Source organism: Cyprinus carpio, chromosome B22 (assembly GCF_018340385.1).
Source record: "Cyprinus carpio isolate SPL01 chromosome B22, ASM1834038v1, whole genome shotgun sequence".
NCBI classification, from domain to species: Eukaryota; Metazoa; Chordata; class Actinopteri; order Cypriniformes; family Cyprinidae; genus Cyprinus; species Cyprinus carpio.
The window spans coordinates 25,769,750-25,790,140 of NC_056618.1; the positions used below are offsets into that span (position 1 = coordinate 25,769,750).

The window sequence follows — 20,391 nt, forward strand, 5'->3', positions numbered from 1 at the left end:
TATTTACACCGCACATGGCAGCCTGGTCAATTCAATGCTGTTTTTATACAAAGCCTTTTTGGAAAAGAATACAATGGAAAGACATCTGGTGGGCTAAAGAAGTTACGATGGGGGTAGAAGAAAGAAAGAAACAGAAATGGAATATAAAAGTGCAATATATTTCAATTGTCATTATTTTTGAAAGACATACACCAATTCAAGTATTCTGAATGGAAAAAAATTATAATAAAGGATTTAAAACAAGGTGCCGAGCACTGAGCCCAGCAGAGAGCATCAACCTCCTGACTGGTGTCAGTCTTGAAGAATGTACCAGCAGAGCTTTCAAATACTGGGACCTCACCTATGAAGAGGAACGGTACACCATCTAACAGACCTCCACTTAAAGAAGAGGAGACAAATGATTCATTCTGGGGACCTTTAATACTGTGTGATCCCTTGAACTGTAGATCAGATTTTGAGCGTCTGGTTCACGTGCATGCAACCCCAACAGGAAGGGGTCAGATCTCAGGCGGTGGCTGGGGTGAGGCAGGGTAGGGCAAGAGCAGCAGTTTCGGATGCATTCGTGTCCATGGGCTCTGTGTTTCTCTCGGTTTGTTGCAAGGACGTGTTGGCATCCTGTTCAGAGGACCCTAAGAGGGAAAGAAAACACCTTTATCAAGCTTATTCTGGCAGATCTGTTTGTTGTCAACCTTTATTAGCAACAAATACCAACCAGATTGTTCCCCAACGATGATACAATCATCGTCTTCATCATCTTCAGTGTCCGCTTGGAAGCCATCAGTCTCCATGGCCTCAGTCTGAAAAAACAACAAAGTTAACAGAAGACAAGTAAACAGTAAGGGGGAAAAAAAATAAGTCTTCGACACTGCACCTGTTCGGAGTCGCCACATTTCTTCATGTACTTTGTGATGGAGTGGCTGCTGGCGCTTTTCCTCTTGTTGGAGGGTGTGGTGGAGCTGGACGCGTTGGGCGAGTTGCCCTGTGAGCCGGCGTGCTCGTCGCGGGTGATCTGAGCGCCGGAGGTGAGGTAGGTCCACTGGCAGGGAACGGGCAAGGCCTCCTGAGAATGACGGGCCAGAACTTCCGGATGCACGTACCAGCAGCATCGTCTGTACGTGGAGCGCTTTTCGTACACGGCATGCTCCTTTATGATACGCCTGACGTGGATCCTTTTGGCAAACCAAGACAATATGCTTAGAAATGTGTTTTGTGTCGCTTTGTAATATTCTGACATGATGCCAAAAAAATAAAAAACTGGAAGCCAATGACAACATGTTTTCCAGGCATTAGGCAAATGAGTCATCGATTTACACAGAAATGTGCACCAAAATAGCCACATATTTCCAAAGGAATTTATCCATAGTGTGTTGCAGGAATGATGAATGTTTCACTTTTATTCTGACATAAAATGCATCAGTAATACCCACTGTTATTTTTCTAAGCTTGTACATGCCTTTCAACAGGTGGTTGCTAACTAGTGACTAAAGGGGACTGCTGACGCTATGGGTGACATTAAATGTCATCACACAAAACAGGAAAACTCATCTACTCACTAGTCCACTTTTACAGCCTCATTGTTTACAATCACGCTCTTGCAAACTACTCAAACTTTCCAACTTGTAGATTTCAAATAAAGACTGAAAGAGTCAGAAGCTAAAAGGATTAGTTCACTTCCTGAATAAAAATTTCCTGATAACTAATGGTGGCCAAGGGGTTGAAGGTCCAAATAGATAAGCAATTGTGGTTAAGAGTATATTATTTCACTAGATAAGATTATTATCACTAGATAAGACCCTTATTCCTCGGCTGGGATCGTATAGAGCCCTTTGAATCTGCACCGAAACTTCAATTTGGATCTTGAAGCCACTGTTCAACCCACGGCTCTCGTCAGCAGCAATTTGCCCGATTCAGCATGTTGAATCAGCATCGGGCCATCAGGTGAGTGAAGACTCTGAATGGATGTTCAGTTTAGCAAATGAGTCAGTGCTCAAGATCTAAAGCGACTGTGATGAAAACGGACAAGTAAATGAAGGCAGCAAAGACAGAAGGCTGTTCTAATGTTACATGATCTTTCCCAAGCATTCTGATATGTGAATATTTTCATAACATGAGCCACTTAAAATGTTAGTTATCAACATAACTGATATTCAACATGGTAAGCAATCACTGCTTCGTTTACGTTTTGTATATATGCGTTTATTACATGGCTCTGTGGAATACTTGATTCTGATTGGTCAGTCGCAACATCCCTCGATAACAACCGGTAAAAGCTAATAACACAGGCTCATCCGGGTAACAGCAGTCGGCGCTGTACTCTTGCTTCAACTAATTTTTCTTGGTGGAAGCTTTGCATTTGTTTAGCAAATAGGGGTGTAAGAAAATATCGATACACGTGAGTATCGCGATATTTTGTTTGGCGATACTGTATCGATTCTCAAAAACGGAATATCGATATTTAAAAAAATAAAAATAAAAAAATCATACAAGATTTATGGCAGTTGTTTCGTTTTGAGTTTACATCCCCACCGCTAGATGGCAGTCTTCATGTCTGAATGACAGTGAGAGTAACAGGATTAGAGCGCGCCACTAATGTTTGCATTAATATCGCTGCTAGTAATGTAGGGGGAAAGAATTGTTCCTGTTCCTGGTTCAGTGTAAAAAGCTGAAGTGTGCCGTCATTTGGGCTTTTGTGGTAACGTCCACCGCGGGACCGTGGCGAGGACGCTGCCTCGGTCCCGCCGCATCCCGTGTGAAGAAGGGCTCGCGAGGGGCGGGGCGGGTTGAGGTGGGCGGTAGGGTCGCAGCTCATCGCGCCTGCAGCTGTCTCTCATTTCGGGACCATTTTGTGCAGTTGGGGTGGTGCTTGCATCGCGGTTTCGCGTCTTTTTATAAAATACATTTTATACGTATTATACATTTAACTAAAGGATCCTGCAAGCACTTTAATTCCCAACACACCCCCACCCTTTACTCGTACTGCACAAAAATTGGTTCAATAACCTTGAATGTTACAGGGACTGATTTTTGCAAATGCAGATCCCACTGTGCTCTGGTTAAATCATTTTTATTTACTTATTGCTAAGGTTTGCATATGGTGGTGTGTTCTAACAACATACAGAACTACCAAATTTTACTATAAGTTTTATATAATTGCTGTTAATAGTGTTCATCGTCTGTTTGATTATGTCTTTAATTGATATTTCTGTACATTTCTGCCATATGTTCAACTGACAATCACCACTGATAAGCGACTACTAAATATTGTAGAAACTTAATTTTCTGTAAAGTTACTTTGCAACGATTGGTATTGTAAAAAGCGCTATACAAATAAACTTGAATTGAATTGTGTTCTTAATGACAGCTTTCCTAAAAATATATCCTATTCCTAAAATAAGAAATATCCCAATATATCGCCTTGCTGACAGTATCGCACTGTATCGCAACATATTGTATCGCAACCCCTGTATCGTGATACGTATCGTATCGCCAGATTCTTGGCAATACACAGCCCTATTAGCGAATAGAATATTAAAATTCAATTCAAAATGGTGTACAATTGTTTAATTATGTCATCCTGGTATCGCAGACTCACTCTCGTTTCATACAAATTCATTTTGTACGCTGTAATGGATTATAAGAGAACTAACGAACTGGAAAGGTTTTTAAACATTTTCGTCTTAATTCTTTCATTTCCTTAATTATTTATCTGGTCTTCGGATGGAGATGCAGAACCGTGCTTCACTGAAAGATACACATGACAATCACAGCTTCTGCCTTGTCGTGATTTAAATTTCATTTCGATTTATTATGCAGACCTAACAAATATACATTACTGACAGCTGCTGATATAGACTGCTAACTCCTCTCACGCAGATGCAGAACGCACGTGTTAGTTTGCAGTCGGCTGTAGTCTGTGCGGTGTGTTCAAGTGCAGCTTTTTGTCCAGACGCTGCCGACGCGAGGTGACAACACTGTCGGCTTTCATCTCTGCTAGTTCTTTGAAGTCAGCTTGGTGTGTCCTGGCCTTTACAATAACGGTTCCATGTGTTAACAACAGCTGTTAACAAACTAACAATTAAAAATAGTTCCAAAGCATTTATTAATCTGTTAATGTTGATTCCAAAACTCACTAATACTTTATTAAAATCAAAAGCTGTAATTGTTAACGTTATTCAATGAACCCGAGCTAACAGACTAACAATAAACAGTTGTATTTTTAATGAAAAACATTAATAAATACTGTAACAAATGTATTGCTCATTGTTAGCGTCCCTATAACACAGTAATACCAGAAAATTGCCGTAAAATTTCCGGAATGACTTTACCAGTAACTAAAAAAAATGAGCTGTTCGAACAGGCAATGACATTACGTCTTTTTACCAGTAAAGCACCATTCACACATCAGTTTCAAAATACCGGTAAATTCTGTGATGTAACTGGAATTGACCTCTTAGACACTGTATCAGACGACTTCAAAACGAACTACACAGCGCGGTGTAAATGCATCATCTGCGTCAGAATGTTATGATTGGCCAAGAGTAGACGCCTTAGGTCAGCGTGCTCATACCGGTAATCTCGTTCTGCGTTCACACAGAGCACATTACCGGTAATGGTACAACTTTTGTTACTGGTAATTTGTAATTAATTAACCGATATTTTTGAAAAGGACCTGTTCACACATGATCTATTAACAGTAATTTACCAGCAAAGACTGTATATGTGAAAGGGACTAATGTTAGTTAATGCATGAAATATAGTTGGATCCAGGATTTTTGTCAAGGGAACCAGGTTGATGCTAACTTTCAGTATGACACTGCGAGGCTGGGTTACCTGGGTGGGACGCTGTCAGTAAAACTTCCTGTGGGTGAGGATGCTTGCTGGCGACAGAACTCCAGGAACTCGTTGATTATGACCTTACTGCTGTTCACATTCCCATGCAGCAAGGGCAGCAGCTGTGACAGCACTGAAGAGAAGTGAAAAATGCATTAACAGCACGACAAAACAAGGTTTTGCAGTACAACTGTATTTAAAGCATATAATGAAAACAGTTCCAGCTTTGTTCAGGTATGCAAACTTAAAGTGGATAATGAAAATATTCATGTGTGCCCATTTTTGGGTGTGAATTTTCGCTGGTGATTTGTTGCACCAAAACATCTATAAGACAGTGTTGCGCACTTCATCACAAAGCAAATGCCATCCCTGCATGATCTCACACTTGAACACTGTTTGTAGAGGCTCATTTTAACAAGAATAGCATTTCATCAAGGAACATGGACTGCAGATGAGAAAACTTTAGCTTCTAACTGTATCTATAATCTACCAAGCGTATAACATTCAAGCACACAATGTGTACTCACATCTCTCATTCCTCTGCTGGCGTGAGAGGTCCTGTTCAGGGGTGCAGGGCTCGTCTCTGAGTAAAGGCTCAAGCATGCAGATAGCGTACGGTTGCAGGAGGTCCAGCGCAGGCTCTTCCCCGTCCCACAGGCAGCCGCGAACCACCGCCTCCAACACCCTCACCTTCCCTTTAGACATCAGCTCATTCTCCCATTCACGAGCCTTAATCCTCTGACGCACCTTCTGTTTCTCTGGATCTCCACCCTCCTGCAAGAGCAGCCAGTTAGCATCATGACGTTACTTAATGAGGTGACTGAAGAAGGGGGACATTTAAAATACCTCGTCTTCCTCAAGTGCTCCTTCCCCTTCTGACAGATAACCGTGGGGCACAAAGAAACCATCATCATCGTCGTCATCATCTCCTCCTTCATCGTCATCATCCTGGAAGGAAAAACCAGATTAAAGTCAACACCATATTCAAACATACAGACAACAGTAGCTAATTTGTCACTACACAAATAGTGATGTCATATCACTCACCCCCTCACTGTGTGACAGAGACTCTCCCGGCTCCTCTTCCTCCCACTCTTCATCACTGTCCACCTCATAATCCAGCAACTCCTGATAAGACAAAAACTTCAGATTACTAAGGAAGCTTTGGTAAATATAAAGTCATAATTATAAATTTCAAAGCAGCTTTAGAGAAAACCACCATGTTCATGTTCAGAATCCTAATGCCTTTATGCCTTATAGTTGCATTCAGAAGGATAGAGCTGGGTAATTTCATTTACATTTTGCAACTTATTCATGCAATCAAGCAGCTGTATTTGCGGTCTCTCCCAACATAATTATACCACATGTACAAGAATATATATACTTACATATCCATTTTTATATAAAGTGTAGGGCAATAATATAGTTACATTTTGTCACAATGAGATAAAGACAAAATTGACCGTTCATTAAGACCCGCCCCTCCTTAGTTACTGTTGCCATCCCCGACAAACAATGCAGCTCTCACACTACACATGTTCTCACACAGCGAGAAATACATCACAGAGCAATACAGAGTAGCTTACTTCTAATATGAAACAAGGTCTCAGGACTCTCTGCTTTTAAATTTTGTAATTTTTAAAGAAATTCAAACGATAAATACTGTTTTGTGACTCTTTAATGTGTTGTGACAGATCACTGTATTGCCTCAGTTCGAACACGTGAACCAATTGTCTTTTCATATTTATGTAAAAGCACGAAATGAAGATGGATAAACATCAGAAAGTATTTTATTCAACCACGGAACACACCATTTTCCAGGTTTAAGTGCACCGAAGTTAATCTACTCTCCTGTCTGATTTGTGGTTAAGGCTAGAGGGGACACAGCTTCAGCTACTGGGCATGCACATTTAAATATTTTCCGAGAGGGCTGTGACGGTGACAGATTTTTACCACCGCAGTGGTAATGGACCAACAACCGCCGGTGGCGCAGTGTTGATACAAATATGTAAATATATCTCACTTATGTATAAATATATGTAAGTGGTGTCAAAATTAGCACGTTAACGCAGGCGATAAATTTTTTCAGTTTAATATATTAAAAATATTTAAAGCAATTAACGCAGGGGTGGGGCTAGGGTTGGCCACCCCCCTCACAACTGCTGCTTCTGTCACTTTTTCTCTTGACAAGAAGTGAATTTATTCAGTCACAGAACGACTGAGAACGGGACACATTTCAGAGGCGCCCTTCACTTCAGCACCAGGCAAGAGTCAAGCAAGCGCGAAAACGGTCCTGTGCTCACAGCGCATGCTTTTCAATTGGACACACAAAGGTGCCGGCGCATGTTGTAACCTGTATCCTTTCATATCAAAGTGCGAAATAAAAACTGTGCATGCATGTAATATATTTTATATGAGTCACATTTAAGAACATGTCTCTGAAATGGTTTTCAAAACTCACACTCATCTAACGCACCTGATTTAACTTGTCAGCTCGTGTTTATTTTAGCAGTTCTGTCAGTGAATATGCAGCATGCAAAACTAAAATAAATATCAAAGAAATAACAGTTAAACAGGAAAGTAGCCTAAATAAGTAAGTTAAATACACCCTGTCTACAGGACGCGAGCGGTGCTGCGCGACAAAATAGTGAAAAATCCCAGACAGTAAACTGCCTCGTCCTATTTATGAGGTACTGACACTAGACATGTGCCGGTATTCTGTAATGCGATACATCACGGTAATGAATATGCACGATATTGTTATCGTGGGCACTTCTTAATACCGTGAATAATTATATATTACAAATCATTCAGAATTTGGAATGCATTTTAAGAATACTTTTCTCTTTTTTAAATAGGAATCGTTGCCACATTTCTTGTTAACATTATGATTATTATTATATAACTAAATGATATGAAATTATATAAATGATATGTATATGAATTATAGAACTACAATTAAATAACTATAATTACAGATTTAGGTTAAATAAAGACGTCAGTCTTTATTTTTTTCTTTTTAGGAAACAAATCAAAGAAAAAATAAACTAATTCTTTTGTTTCTAATATTCTGTATGTTGCTCAAAAACAAAACATATTGTGTCCAGAGGGAAAAAATATTTTTTTTTACCCAGTCATATAAAAATAACAAATTAAACAAAATAACAATTAAAAAAATAGGGTTGGTTTAAGGTGGCTCTGTTTTTTACCTTGTCCTGTTTAAGTGGGCAGCGTGGAGAGATGTGAGTGCTCTTTTTGCAGCAGGTCCCCCAATAAGCTGGACGATAGTTGTCATGGAACTGCAGGAGTTTCATGCGGCCATAACGGTGACGGTCTGGAACGCCATCTGCCTTTTGGCTGTCAGTTATGACCACACAATCTCTAATAACAGAGAACAAACAAAAAAAACAAAGAATAAGCCTTCCACTCTCATATAAACAGCAGCTGGTGTTCCGCACAATATCTCAGCAACAGGTTCAACGTGGCTTTACCTTACAGCACTGTGACTGGGCCGGGTTGGACCTGAACGACGAGGTTTGTGCCTTGTCCAGTCCTTCAGTCCATTAAGAGTGCTGTCAGGTTGGGCAAGATAACGGTCCAGCTCCTCTAGAACAGCGTCTTCACATTGTACTCGAGTCAGTGGAGCTAGAGACATGTTCGCTTTAATCTCAAAAGGAGCAAACTTCCCACAGGCAGAGGCCAGAATCTGAAACACAGAACAACAGTCACAAAACATGTTTGGAGAAGAAAAGCATGACAGCCATCACATTGGAAAAGATTTCTAGCATTTAGGATTTTATCTTTATCTCATCTGTTTGTCCAACAAGGCCTCATTCTCAAATTGTGTCATCATATGTCATTGGTAAATGTTTTAAAAGCAAAGTTTGACACACCAGGGGACTGCTTCATAAAATAAGTTTACCAAACAAGCCGGGCTTATTTCAGCTATTCTGACTTATTTTAAACCAAATCAACTGACAATAAGTCAGACTAACTGAAATAAACCTGGCTTATTTGGTAAACTTGTTTTATGAAACAGCCCCCTGGTCTTTATTCCACACTGAATAATGTGACTCTTACCTTTGGTGCCAGCTGGGTCTTGGGCTTCTGTAGAAACCGTGTAATCTCCGCTTTCTCAGCTTTGATTCGCTGAACAGATGCACAAACGCAATGAGGACCTGAACAGTTTGCAAAACAGATTTGAAGCTCTCAAGAAAAAGGCTGATAAAACCACTCACTTCTTTCTCTTCCTTCAACCGTTTTTCCTCCTCTTTCTTTCTTTTCTCTTCCAGTTTGGCCCTAAATAGCATTTGCAACAGATTTTAATACTCGCATCCTTCATAAAATTAAGAAAAAAAAATCAGTACAACTATTATTGTGATACTGCACTGAGACACTCACTCTATTTTCATTTGCCGCTGCTCTTCTTTAGCTCTTAGTTTCTCTGCCTTTTCCTTCTCCTCCCTCTCCTTCTTCTCCCGCCGCTCCTTTTCATCTTTCTCCTTCTTTTCTTTCTTCTCTCTCTCCTTCTCTTCCTTTAGTTTGCGGGCCTCCTCTTTCTTCCTCTCCTTGGCAGCTTTGGCCTCCTCTTTCTGGCGCTCTTTCTCTTCCTTTCGTTGCCGCTTCTCCTCCTGCTCTTGGACACTCTGAGGAACAATAAGACAATAAATAGCTATTCAAATGGAGTGCAGAATTCCACAGTGACAAGACTTTAAAAAGAAACAATCAATCCTTCTTGAACTCTTAAAGTGCAAACATCCACATTGTGATCAAACTTGTTTCGGACTTCTGAAGGAGAAATAACCCACACTAGCTACTTAGATTTCGGCATTGGGCTCATGCACCCAAAAATCTCATATGCATAGATTAACATTACACTAAAAATGTTGGGTTCCTAATGTGATAAAAACATGTGATTTTACCTTAAGCGATCTTCTCTTCATTTTACTAGCTGCATCAATCTGTGACGTCAGCAGAAAGAAAAGAGACTGATCAATAGGTTGAACTTAAAAAAAAAAAAAAAACTATGCTCAGATAAGAACTAAACAAAATTCATGTCTACTCACAGAGGCAGGGGTGGTGGGAGCGCTCTTGCTGGGCTCTGGTGAGCTCTCTATCACTGAGAGGGAGCTGGTAGACTCGGTCGACAGCACAGACTCATTCCCGTGACTGACTTCATTCTCCTGCTGCTCCTCTTCCTCGGTGTCAGACTCCTGAGCAATGTCCAGCAGTGGGAGGCCATCTTCTTCCTTTTTCGTCTTTTTCTTTGTCAGTGGGGTGGTTGGTTCTGTAGATTTTGTGGCATGTTCTGCATTCTTCATTGTTTCTTCGCTAAGGGGGCAGGTGGTAGCAACTGGAGGAGCAGGCTGCTGTCTGACAGCATCATTTGAGTCTTCAGTGAGGTCGATTGTGGCTTCAGGGCCAGAGCGGACCGGGGAACGCTTCTGCCTGCTCATGAAGCAATCAAGTGGTCCACGGCCATTTACCAGTACCGGGCCATGATGCAGCGGGGTGGAGGAACTGTCCCCATCATTTTCTCCATCTGAAGCACTGGGTTCAGAACACTTTGGGACAACCGGACCTTTGGTTCTTTTGGGCTCACTGCATTCCTTGGTTTCTGGGTTGAGCCTTTTGAAAGGTAGACGTGCTGTAAGGAGGCAATGTTGTTAGTTATTCTGAAAAGATTATAAAACACTAGCCCCTGGTTTCACAGACTAGGCTTAAACCTAGTCCCAGACTAAAGTGTAAATCTGAGCGGTTTTAACTGAAAGAAACTTGCACTGACTGATCTTGAAATATATCAGTGCCTTTGTTTTGTCTCAAGATGTACACAGGTAATCAGGTTTTTTTTAAGGCATGTTAATAAAAATTACTTGAATGTTCTAATTGAACTATGGCCTAATCCTAGCTTAGTTTAAACCCTGTCTTTGGAACCAGGTCTAGGCCTCATACATTTGCTGGCCATTATACACTGAACATCTGAGAAACTGCGTATCAAGCATGTCTTGCAGTTCAGCAATAGTAGACTGTGACTAGTCATGTTGACTGATTTAAACATTAAGTTGGGGCTTTTAGATAAGAACAAAAGCACACTGCTGAGAAGGAAAGAAAGGGGTGCAAAATGGAATGCAGCACAGTAATTGTTTTACCTCAATCATCATAATTGTTGGAAGTCAAAATTAAAATAAAATTTGATCAATCACACATCTCTACTGGATGGAATCTCAAAAGTGCATCCTAATTTGCATACTTGTGCACTTTACTATGCCATTTGTTTAGCATAGTGCAATTAATGGGTTCACACCGAAAATAAGTGTATTTTAAATACCTGAATAAAGTACCTTTTTAGCTATAGGTACATATGTAATTGCGCGTTTCCACTGCATGGTACAGGACGGTACAGTTCACTTTTGGGGGGTTTTCCACTGAGTACAGTACCTGGTACTTTTTTCAGTACCACCTCGGTTGAGGTTCCAAGTGAACCGTACCATTACCAAAACATGAAGTGTAAACTCTGCTGATCACGGATTGGCTGGAGAGAATCTTCACTAACTGTGTCACTGAACTTGCGACACGAGACATAACAGACCCGCTAAATTTAAATCAGCACAGCCAGTGAAGGATCAAATGGAACTATTTTGAACGAGCACTGTTTCATTGTCTGTTGAGGAAGTACAGACGTTCCTCTTGTTGATAGCAGAGGAGCAGACCCAGCAAGAGCTTGATGGGGCGACGCAGGATGAAAAAGTTTTTCAGGAGACACGGCGCAACTATAATGACATGTGAATAATCCCGCCCACTCTAAGGCAGTACTAAACTGCAGTGGAAACACAAACCGAGCCGAGTCATACCACGCAGTGGTAAAGCGCCATAAGAGACATTATGCACTCAGTGGCTGTAGGTTCAATTATGTAAGTGAAGGAGAAGAGTTATTAGACTTGATGGATGACAAAATAACCTTAAGAAACTCATAAACTAGACTGTAGTGTACACACATCAATTGAGATGCAACTTCAGTCTGCAACTAAACAAAATACAAACAAACCAAAAATTGATTTTCTGTGAAATCTGTCAACTCTGACTGCCAAAATCAGCAGACTGGCTCTGACTTTCGTCAGCTCCTCCAGATTGGGGCTAAAATCTGGACAAAAGTCATGTACTGTATTCCAGCCTATTGCAACAACCAGAAACAAAAGAATGGACTTACATTCAGAAAAGCATTTATGTTTTTGAATAAACAAATATGACTAAGACAATTTGTTAAATACTGTTCATTAGATTGGGTTTTAAGACTTCATTTTTTTTGTATCCTTTTTTACATTATGAATAAACTGAAAACATGCACTCTTTCTTTTTAATCACCACCATCCACCAGTAAAGTAATATCACAATGAGAAATGAAGAAAACACTTCATTTAAAAAAAAGAAATGTAAAAATAAAACTTGTTTTATGCTATTATCCTTATAATCAGCAGTAATGGTCATTGACGGCTCACTAAAAGGTGTGCGTGACCCGATACATCATAAATGAGTCAATATAGTTTGAGTCATACTCCATTAAGCACTTACGTAGACAATTTCCCAATTCACCTACAAACATTTTCCATCGTGATGATGTTCAGGATTTGTAATAAAATAAGCTCCCTAGATCCCCCCCACCAAAAAAAAATATTTAATAAACTGGGTCCTCAAGGCATGACTAAACATATGACATTATCATATTTTTGGATTGGGAATGGTTTTCTATTACTGTCTAGAAACTTTAGTTGCTTACCTTGAACAAGCTTCTTGCTGGTATTAGCTTTGCCCACACAATCCATGCCTGAAATATATAAAGAGCATGTTAAGGTCCAATCCTTCATCAGAAATACATATGCAAGCTATAAAAAAATGGCATCAATCTGACATGATCTCTGATATTAAGATCAATACTTAAGGTAAAACAGTACTCATTGTCAAACTACGCCTCGCCAATAACAAAGGTAACTGCTACCTCTGCATGCGAGCTTTTTAGTTGACAGTCACATCGAACCCAAATATTTCATTTTCGAGGATAAAAAGTAACTTTAACCATTCTAAGTGTCAAAAAAAACAGCACATAAAATGCAGAAGCGCTTACAAACTTCCAAAGAAATAACGGAGATCATCTACGCGTACAATGTTTAGTTTTGATCTCCCGCCTTTCAGTGAAAGGTGGTTTGTAGGCCTGTGGCGACTGAGTCTGGCTACTGAACCTGTGACTCTGGAGACATTAAGTTCGTCCACTAGCACGAGACTGAGGAACAAAGCAGTAGACTGAACTCAGAACAACATAAACCGCGCTTATTTCGATAATCCCGCTCGAATACAGAAAAAAACAATCATTACACGTAATGAAAATCACATTTAGTGTGAGTAGAAACCAAGATTGTCAATAACAAATCTGAGCGCACCTGCTAACATGCTAATTACGAGCCAAAACCTCCGACAACCATAAATGCTACTTTGAAAAGACATTGAAATTATATTTATATCGTCTCTCAGAGCAAATGAACTAAACTAAAACTGTTTCATTATTAACGTCGGGTAAATGTGGAGTTTTTCCGCGTTATTAGTCACCTAACGTTATGTGCGCTCTCTCACCATTATTATTCCCTATATATAGACTTTAATCACGCATTAAAGCGGTTTTATTTCACATTAAACACCCGACCTCTTCGTGGTGTGGAGGCCAAGGGCTCTTCGGCCGCGAGCATCACGACCACCATCCGCGCTCGCGCTGGAAACGTTAAACGGAAACGGGGAGCGCTCTTTTGGACTCCGTACACAGAAACATGCAGCAAATCAACGACTCAACATCAAAACCAGGTATAACATTAGCGTGTCGACTGCGAATCCGATGAGTTTCTGTTACTTTTAGAGCGGTTGGTTCTATTTTTTCCCTGTGTAATCCCGGTCCAGCCGCTCCAGTCTCATCCCCGGCCAGACTCCCTCGCGCTCCCCGCTCAGAATTGGCGGGAACCTGTTGCGGGACTGGATCGGAGGGTGCGATTGGCCAGTGGCGCGCTACGTCACATCAACGAAGAGTCACGTTATTGGCTGTCACGCTTGATTCTGCCTCGCAACACGCAGCGGTCAAAACCAATTATGATACACAAATAGAATCTCTAAAATAAAAATAATAAAACAAAAAAATAAACCTTGTAACTGCTTTGACTTAAAAACTTTGTGTAGAGGGTTTCTGATGAGTAAAAAGCATTTTTATGAATTGAAATGTGTTTTTACCATACACTGTATAAAAACAGGTTTTTACCTTAAAAAAAAGAAAGAAATAATTCCGTGCTTCTGAGGTGGGTTTTGAGAGGCTTGACATATATTTTAACGGCAAAAGACCCTGAATGATCCTTAAATCCAAAACTACGAAAATATTCACAAACTTCTGCCAAAATAACATAAAGGGTTCATGTTCATACATTGCCGCGAGGCATGGAAACTGACCACACCTTTGATCATCTCGGAATGGGCCTTGTAGTCTTTAACAGTTACAACTTCAGTCCACTACGTGCAAAACAGGCCTTATCAGAACTACACTTCCCATAATGCACCAGAATGCTAGTCCGCCACGGGATTGCCAGAATTCAAAGCGGACCGCAGACAGTTACCCATCAGACTATTTAGCGGTGCACAGGTATCGTATGATTAAGATTATGCGCCTGAGTATTATTAAAGCAGACGTTTTTTCTCTTAAGCACATTAAATAATATTTCTGATTTGCGTAGACGTTGTATAGTTTGACCATTGTTTTTCCGCTGCAGTTTTGTGTGACATGGTTAGCTATTGGCCTGTATTACGTTTTCAAATATCATTAATACAGTGATTAATATCGTTAATATGGAACTTTTATAAACAATAAGAACACATATTAAATACAAAATATGCATTTATGTTATTTAGAGACAAGTGTTACGATCTAATGTGGCTTGGGGTGTTCAACAGTTATGTATCATATTAATGTGATCACAACTTAAAGGCAAAAGGCTGATTATTATTTTTTTTTTTACCTAATTTTAAGAATGGTTGCCCGTTTGTATTTCTTTCAGCACTGAAAACTTAAATCCATCAGTTCAGGGAGAGAAAAGTGCACTACCACCATAAACATTAAACACTTTCTCAAAACTGAGAATGACAGGTAAGTCAGGTTTGGTTGGCATATAACATTTTTAAAAATCTCACTGTTTTCAGTTACATATCAATCAAACAACTTCCCACCTCATCCCAAATTTTTACGAAAAAAACCATGTTTTTCCATTTTTGCCTGACAGATCGAGCAAACAACTTCCCACCTCTGCCAAAGTTTATGCGCATAAAGCCATGTTTTTACCAGAACGTGGCTGAGGAAATCCCACAACCCTACCAGCAGCTTGTGCGTCGTGTTTACAATCTTTGTAATTTCAGATAAAAGAATAAAAAGTTTGAATTTTTAATTTTTCAGTTTAATACAACATACTAAGATTGAAGCATGCATACTAAAGACTGACGTTTCTGTTTTTCAGTGTACTGTATCACACTGTGTGTCAATGTGGTGGCCTGCATAGCTTGGTGGGCCGGTGGAGGCGAAGTCGACAACTTTGGGTTTGCGCTTCTCTGGCTGCTGGTTTTCAGCCCATGTAGCTACACCTGTTGGTTCAGGCCACTCTATAAAGCATTCCGGTAAGGAACCCATTTTGGGAAAAGGACAAGTAGAGCTGAGGTTTTAATTTTTTGTTTTGTCTTTTTTAGGGCTGATAGTTCCTTCAACTTCATGGCATTCTTCTTCATTTTCTTTCTGCAATGTGTTCTTGCCTTCATCCAGAGTCTTGGAATATCAGGTTGGGGTGCTTGGTGAGTAACATTTAAATGTTAGGATATTCAGTATTTGAAGGGATAGTTCACCCAAAAATGAAAATTCTGTTATTAATTACTCACCCTCATGTCGTACCAAACCCATAAGACCTTCGTTCCTCTTCTGAACACAAATTAAGATATTTTTGATGAAATCCAAGAGCTTTGTGACTCTGCATAGACAGCAACACAACTGAAATATTCCCAGACCCAGAAACATAGTAAGAGGATCGATAAAATTGTCCATGTGACATCAGCGGTTCAACCGTAATTTTACAAAGCTACGAGAATACTTTATGTCTTAAATTTTGCTGTGATAAAATCTTGTCACACCCAATTTGGATACTACAGTTCAGTCAAAAATGACAATTCTGTCTTTACAGTTAGCGTTAGGCATTGACTTGCATAGTGTGAAAAAAATACTATGGAAGTCAATGGCTACCGTCAACCATTTGGTTATCAACATTCTTCAAAAGATCTTCTTCTGTGCTCAACAAAAGAAAGAAGTTCATACAGGTTTGGAAGAAGATCGATTAGATTGTCCTTATTTTTTCAATTTGTACCCCAAAAAACACTTGATTTTGATCCGTTGGCTTGAATTTAAGAATACAACATGTCTGGTTTGCCTCATAGCCTATTTAAAGTAAGTGGGTTACCATCAGGTTTAGGTTTCCTGAACAACTTTAATGAAAGCGAAGTCACTGTGTAAGTTAACTTCAGACCTTTTGTCCTATACAGTTAATCACATAAGAAAGAGACTGTATCTTTCCAAACTTAGCCTAGTGTCGTAAGTATAGTACAGTATGGTTCGGTGATTTATCACTTGTACCTCTAATCAGCAATCATTGGATTCATAATCTTGTGGATTGAGTTGAACTGATTCAATGAATTCAATCTCTGAGTGGGAATATCAGTTACTTCCACTGATGATAACTTGCCATGTTTTTCTCTTTTTGCAGTGGTTGGATTGCCACGGTGATGTTTTTCGGCACAAATGTAGTCTCGGCTATATTCATGCTCATCTGTACTCTGCTCTTTACCATAGATACAGTTCTAATGGTGTTCATTCTTATCAAGGTATGATTTGCATATATACACATACACACACAACCCTTAATGAGTAAACCCTTAAACCAAAATGAAAGTTTCCTAAAAGTTCATCGACTGTATCGCGGTGGAGGAGGCAGTTTTCAGCAGGCACAGGAAGAATGGAGCACGGGTGCGTGGAAGAGCGCCCCTGTGAGAGAAGCCGGATTCAACACCATCTCTGAAACCGGCCCCAGCCTGCCCCAGTATCCAGCCGCTGTGCCCAATTACCCAGAGAGCGGGCCCTGGTGATACCTTTTCTGAGCTACAGATGGGGCCAGAGCACTACTACTTGTCTTAACATTAAAGTTTGAAGTGGGACCGCAAGAAAACACTTTGGCCAGATCACGAACTTGAGAATAGTTCAGTTGTTTTTGTACAGTGTAGCAAAAAAGATCTTATGTTAAATCACTCCTTAAAGAATGTGTATAAATCTAATTCATTTGTTTTTTCGCCTTAAAAAGAATAGATCTTTTGAACACTTTAATGTGAATGATGATCAAAAATGTGTCAAACCATCCATCCTGGATGCAAATTCTGACAAAACGCCAATAACCAAGCCAAATAAGCAAACTGCTCCTTTAAAAACTCTCTACAACTCTCAAATCAATGGTAAAATGGTGGACCATTAGTATAGAAAAAGCAAAAAAGGACACTATTACATTGATGAATTCATCTCAGTTCATCTGAGCCTTGATTTTTCTTAACATTCCATTGAATTGCTTGAGAAAGAAATCAGAATAGTTTCATATCAAATCACTGAATTGTGTTCGAATATAAATGCACATTGTATCACGTACAATCACATTACCGTTTCAGGGAAAGTGCATTTTAAAAGAGTAAAAAGCATGCTGGAACATTTTTTTTTCTAAATCATGGCAGCTTTTCTATTTACCTCGAGAAATTCGGTCTCACATTTCCACATCAGTGCTTCTGCAATTCATTTCAAACTTTGGTTAATTAATCCCTCACTTTTAAGACTCACAAGCATGTCTTTGTAAATAGTTTGATTTGCATGACACCTTTTTTATATTGCTACAAAGCATTGCAGATTTTTTAAGATCTATGACTGAGAATGTTTCTTGCAAACACATCTAGTGCCTGCTTTCTTTTCTGTTTCAAAGCTTTCCAAATCTTCGAAATGAAGACCGCCTTAATTCTTCATGCAAATTAAGCATGTGTGAACCAATAGCTTTCAAGCTTCCCTTAAGTGCTACAACTCTATTGACTGATGTGACTACATCCTGTGCTGTTTTTAATACTGGCTTCTAAGTATGTATTACTTTGCAGTTATTCCTGGTTTTACTACAGTAATCATTGTGCTTCGTATTGGAGCATTGTGATTACAAATGCTTTTGGGTGGTGGCACTCATTATGAACATGTGACTTGATCTTTATTACTTTTCGTTTAAAATCTCCCTCCACCGAGCCAAAGGAGGCTGATTTTGAAATGTTCAATGAATGGCCTTGTGTAGCCAAAGTATTTAACAATCCTGCATCTAAACTGTGACCAGAATGGCTCTCTAACTAACTTTATTTCAATAAAAACATTCCTTTTCAGACTGAAGTTGCCTTTATTGTTGTCACTCTCTTCTTCTAAATATGCATACTTCCCTAATATATAGTAGGCGAATCATAGTATTAAAGGGATAGTTCACCCAAAAATGAAAATTGCCCCATGATTCACTCACCCTCAAGCCATCCTAGGTGTATATGATTTTCTTCTTTCAGACGAATACAATCAGAGTTAAATAAAAAAAATATACTGGCTCTTACAAGCTTTATAATGGGAGTGAGTGGTGACCGAGATTTTGAAGCCCAAAAATGTGCATCCATCCATCAAATAAAAAAAACACACGGATCTGAGAGGTTAATAAAGGCCTTATGAAGTGCATCAATGTGTTTGTGAAAGAAAAGTATCCATATTTAAAACTTTATAAACCATAATAATCTCTAGCTTCCTGTCGTAAGTGCGTTCACGTTCCAGCAGATGGTGTAGGACGCAGATGAATGTGGAAGTGCACAAGAGGGAGCAAAACAAAACACCGGTCAAGAATAAGAAGTACAAAGGAGGATTTGTAAAGAAAAATGTCGGAGGATTTCATTATAAACCAAGAGGAGACTGGTTTAACTTTGCTGTAAACAAAACTTGGTTCTCACGAGACTAGCATATTCTCACCGGAGCTTATCTACGCCTAAATCCTGCATCATCTGCTGGAACACCACTCTCTTGTGAATGCGCATACAACAGTTAGCGGAAGCTGGAGATTACAGTTCATAAAGTTTTAAATTTGGATAATTTTCTTACACAAATGCATCGATTTACTTTAGAAGGCCTTTATTAACCTCCCGGAGCTGTGTGGGGCACTTTTTATGATGGATGGATGCACTTTTTTGGGCTTCAAAATATCTGCACCCATTCACTACCATTATAAAGCTTGAAAAATCATGAGGTAATTTTTATTTTTGGGTGAACCATCTCTTTAATTGAGGTAAAACAGAGAGAGAACAGACATAGTTGTTAAGAAATGTGTACTTGAGTACCACACCGGGTTACAGCACCAAACAAATTCTGATCTGCAAGGCCAAGGTACTGAGAGAGAGAGAGTGAATGTTGCATATGTGTGCACTTTGGATGGGTTAAATGCAGAGCACGGATTCTGAGTATGGGTCACCATACTTGGCTGTATGTCATGCCACTTTTTATTATTATTATTTTATTATCCCTATTAAATTTAATAGCTACTTAAACAGTATGTGATTTTGGACGCAGCTACTAATTGGTAAGACGTTAAGGCAGCAATTGTCTTTTCATATGTACCTACATTTTCTAACAAAGCTATGTTAACTGAACACTGCCTTGACAAACTTTGCTTCTCAAGTTGAAAATGTATGCATTTCTTTAAATCTCAATTAGTTCTAATTCTACTTAGCATTTTAAACAGTAATTTTAAACAGTTATTATGCAAAAACATTTTTTAATTATTGATAAAAAAATAAATAAATATAAAAATTATACAAAATTATCATGTAAAAAATAAAAAAATCTTAAATCTCTGACTCGTCTGTAATGTACTTAAAAACACAAGCGTCCGTTGGCGTATCCCCATTGGTGGTATTCCTGTGGAAGCTAGTGGCTTCTAGACCACTGTTCGTCGTAACACACAACCTGACAATTTGCTGTTTACTGTCCACAGCATCATTTCCTGTGTGCATGTATTCCCTTTCTGGAAGATTGCTGGGGCTTTTGATTAGTTGCCTGCCACAGCACATAAATGGAGAGATGTGGCCCATGTACAGATTCCAGATCAGCAGACATGCCATCATAACTGACAGCACGGCCAACGCCACCTGCATTACTATCCATTTACTCTCACTGCTCTGAGTTTTTGAATACCAAGGAGGCTCTTCGGATTTATGCAAACCTGAACATCTCCTGATTCTTCAAGCAAATAATAAAAGTCCAGCCTTTGGTCTTATCTGTCACAACTACTGCTGATTGTTCACGCAAGTCATAAATGGCCAGCGTTTGGGTGTAGTCTCTCCCTTTCGCCCGCTCGACTGACGTGCAGATGTAGCGTCCAGCATCAGCAGCAGAGGCGTTGTAGACAAGGA

The 20,391-nt window shown here is 39.6% G+C and overlaps 2 protein-coding genes across 3 annotated transcripts; one reads left to right on the forward strand and one right to left on the reverse strand.

The window, feature by feature from the left end:
* Positions 1-401: 401 nt before the first annotated feature.
* chaf1a (chromatin assembly factor 1, subunit A (p150)) lies at positions 402-13,657 on the reverse strand. 2 transcript variants are annotated; one of them, XM_042749921.1, is made up of 16 exons: positions 13,523-13,657; positions 12,605-12,652; positions 9,897-10,477; positions 9,753-9,791; positions 9,232-9,476; positions 9,069-9,129; positions 8,911-8,979; positions 8,322-8,536; positions 8,040-8,211; positions 5,878-5,958; positions 5,677-5,778; positions 5,358-5,604; positions 4,831-4,963; positions 872-1,169; positions 713-797; positions 402-629 (listed from the first exon to the last, which is right to left on the reverse strand). In XM_042749921.1, exons 1-16 carry the CDS (start codon positions 13,575-13,577, stop codon positions 505-507), a joined length of 2,556 nt encoding a protein of 851 aa, XP_042605855.1. In that variant the 5' UTR covers positions 13,578-13,657; the 3' UTR covers positions 402-504. The 2 variants fall into 2 exon arrangements, with proteins under 2 accessions (XP_042605855.1, XP_042605854.1); XM_042749920.1 differs by having other exon boundaries at positions 9,753-9,800.
* A 701-nt stretch (positions 13,658-14,358) lies between these two features.
* Positions 14,359-18,343, forward strand: scamp4 (secretory carrier membrane protein 4). Its single transcript, XM_042749227.1, has 7 exons — positions 14,359-14,497; positions 14,910-14,998; positions 15,132-15,254; positions 15,363-15,519; positions 15,589-15,690; positions 16,650-16,767; positions 16,846-18,343. Exons 2-7 carry the CDS (start codon positions 14,992-14,994, stop codon positions 17,026-17,028), a joined length of 690 nt encoding a protein of 229 aa, XP_042605161.1. The 5' UTR covers positions 14,359-14,497; positions 14,910-14,991; the 3' UTR covers positions 17,029-18,343.
* Positions 18,344-20,391: the final 2,048 nt, after the last annotated feature.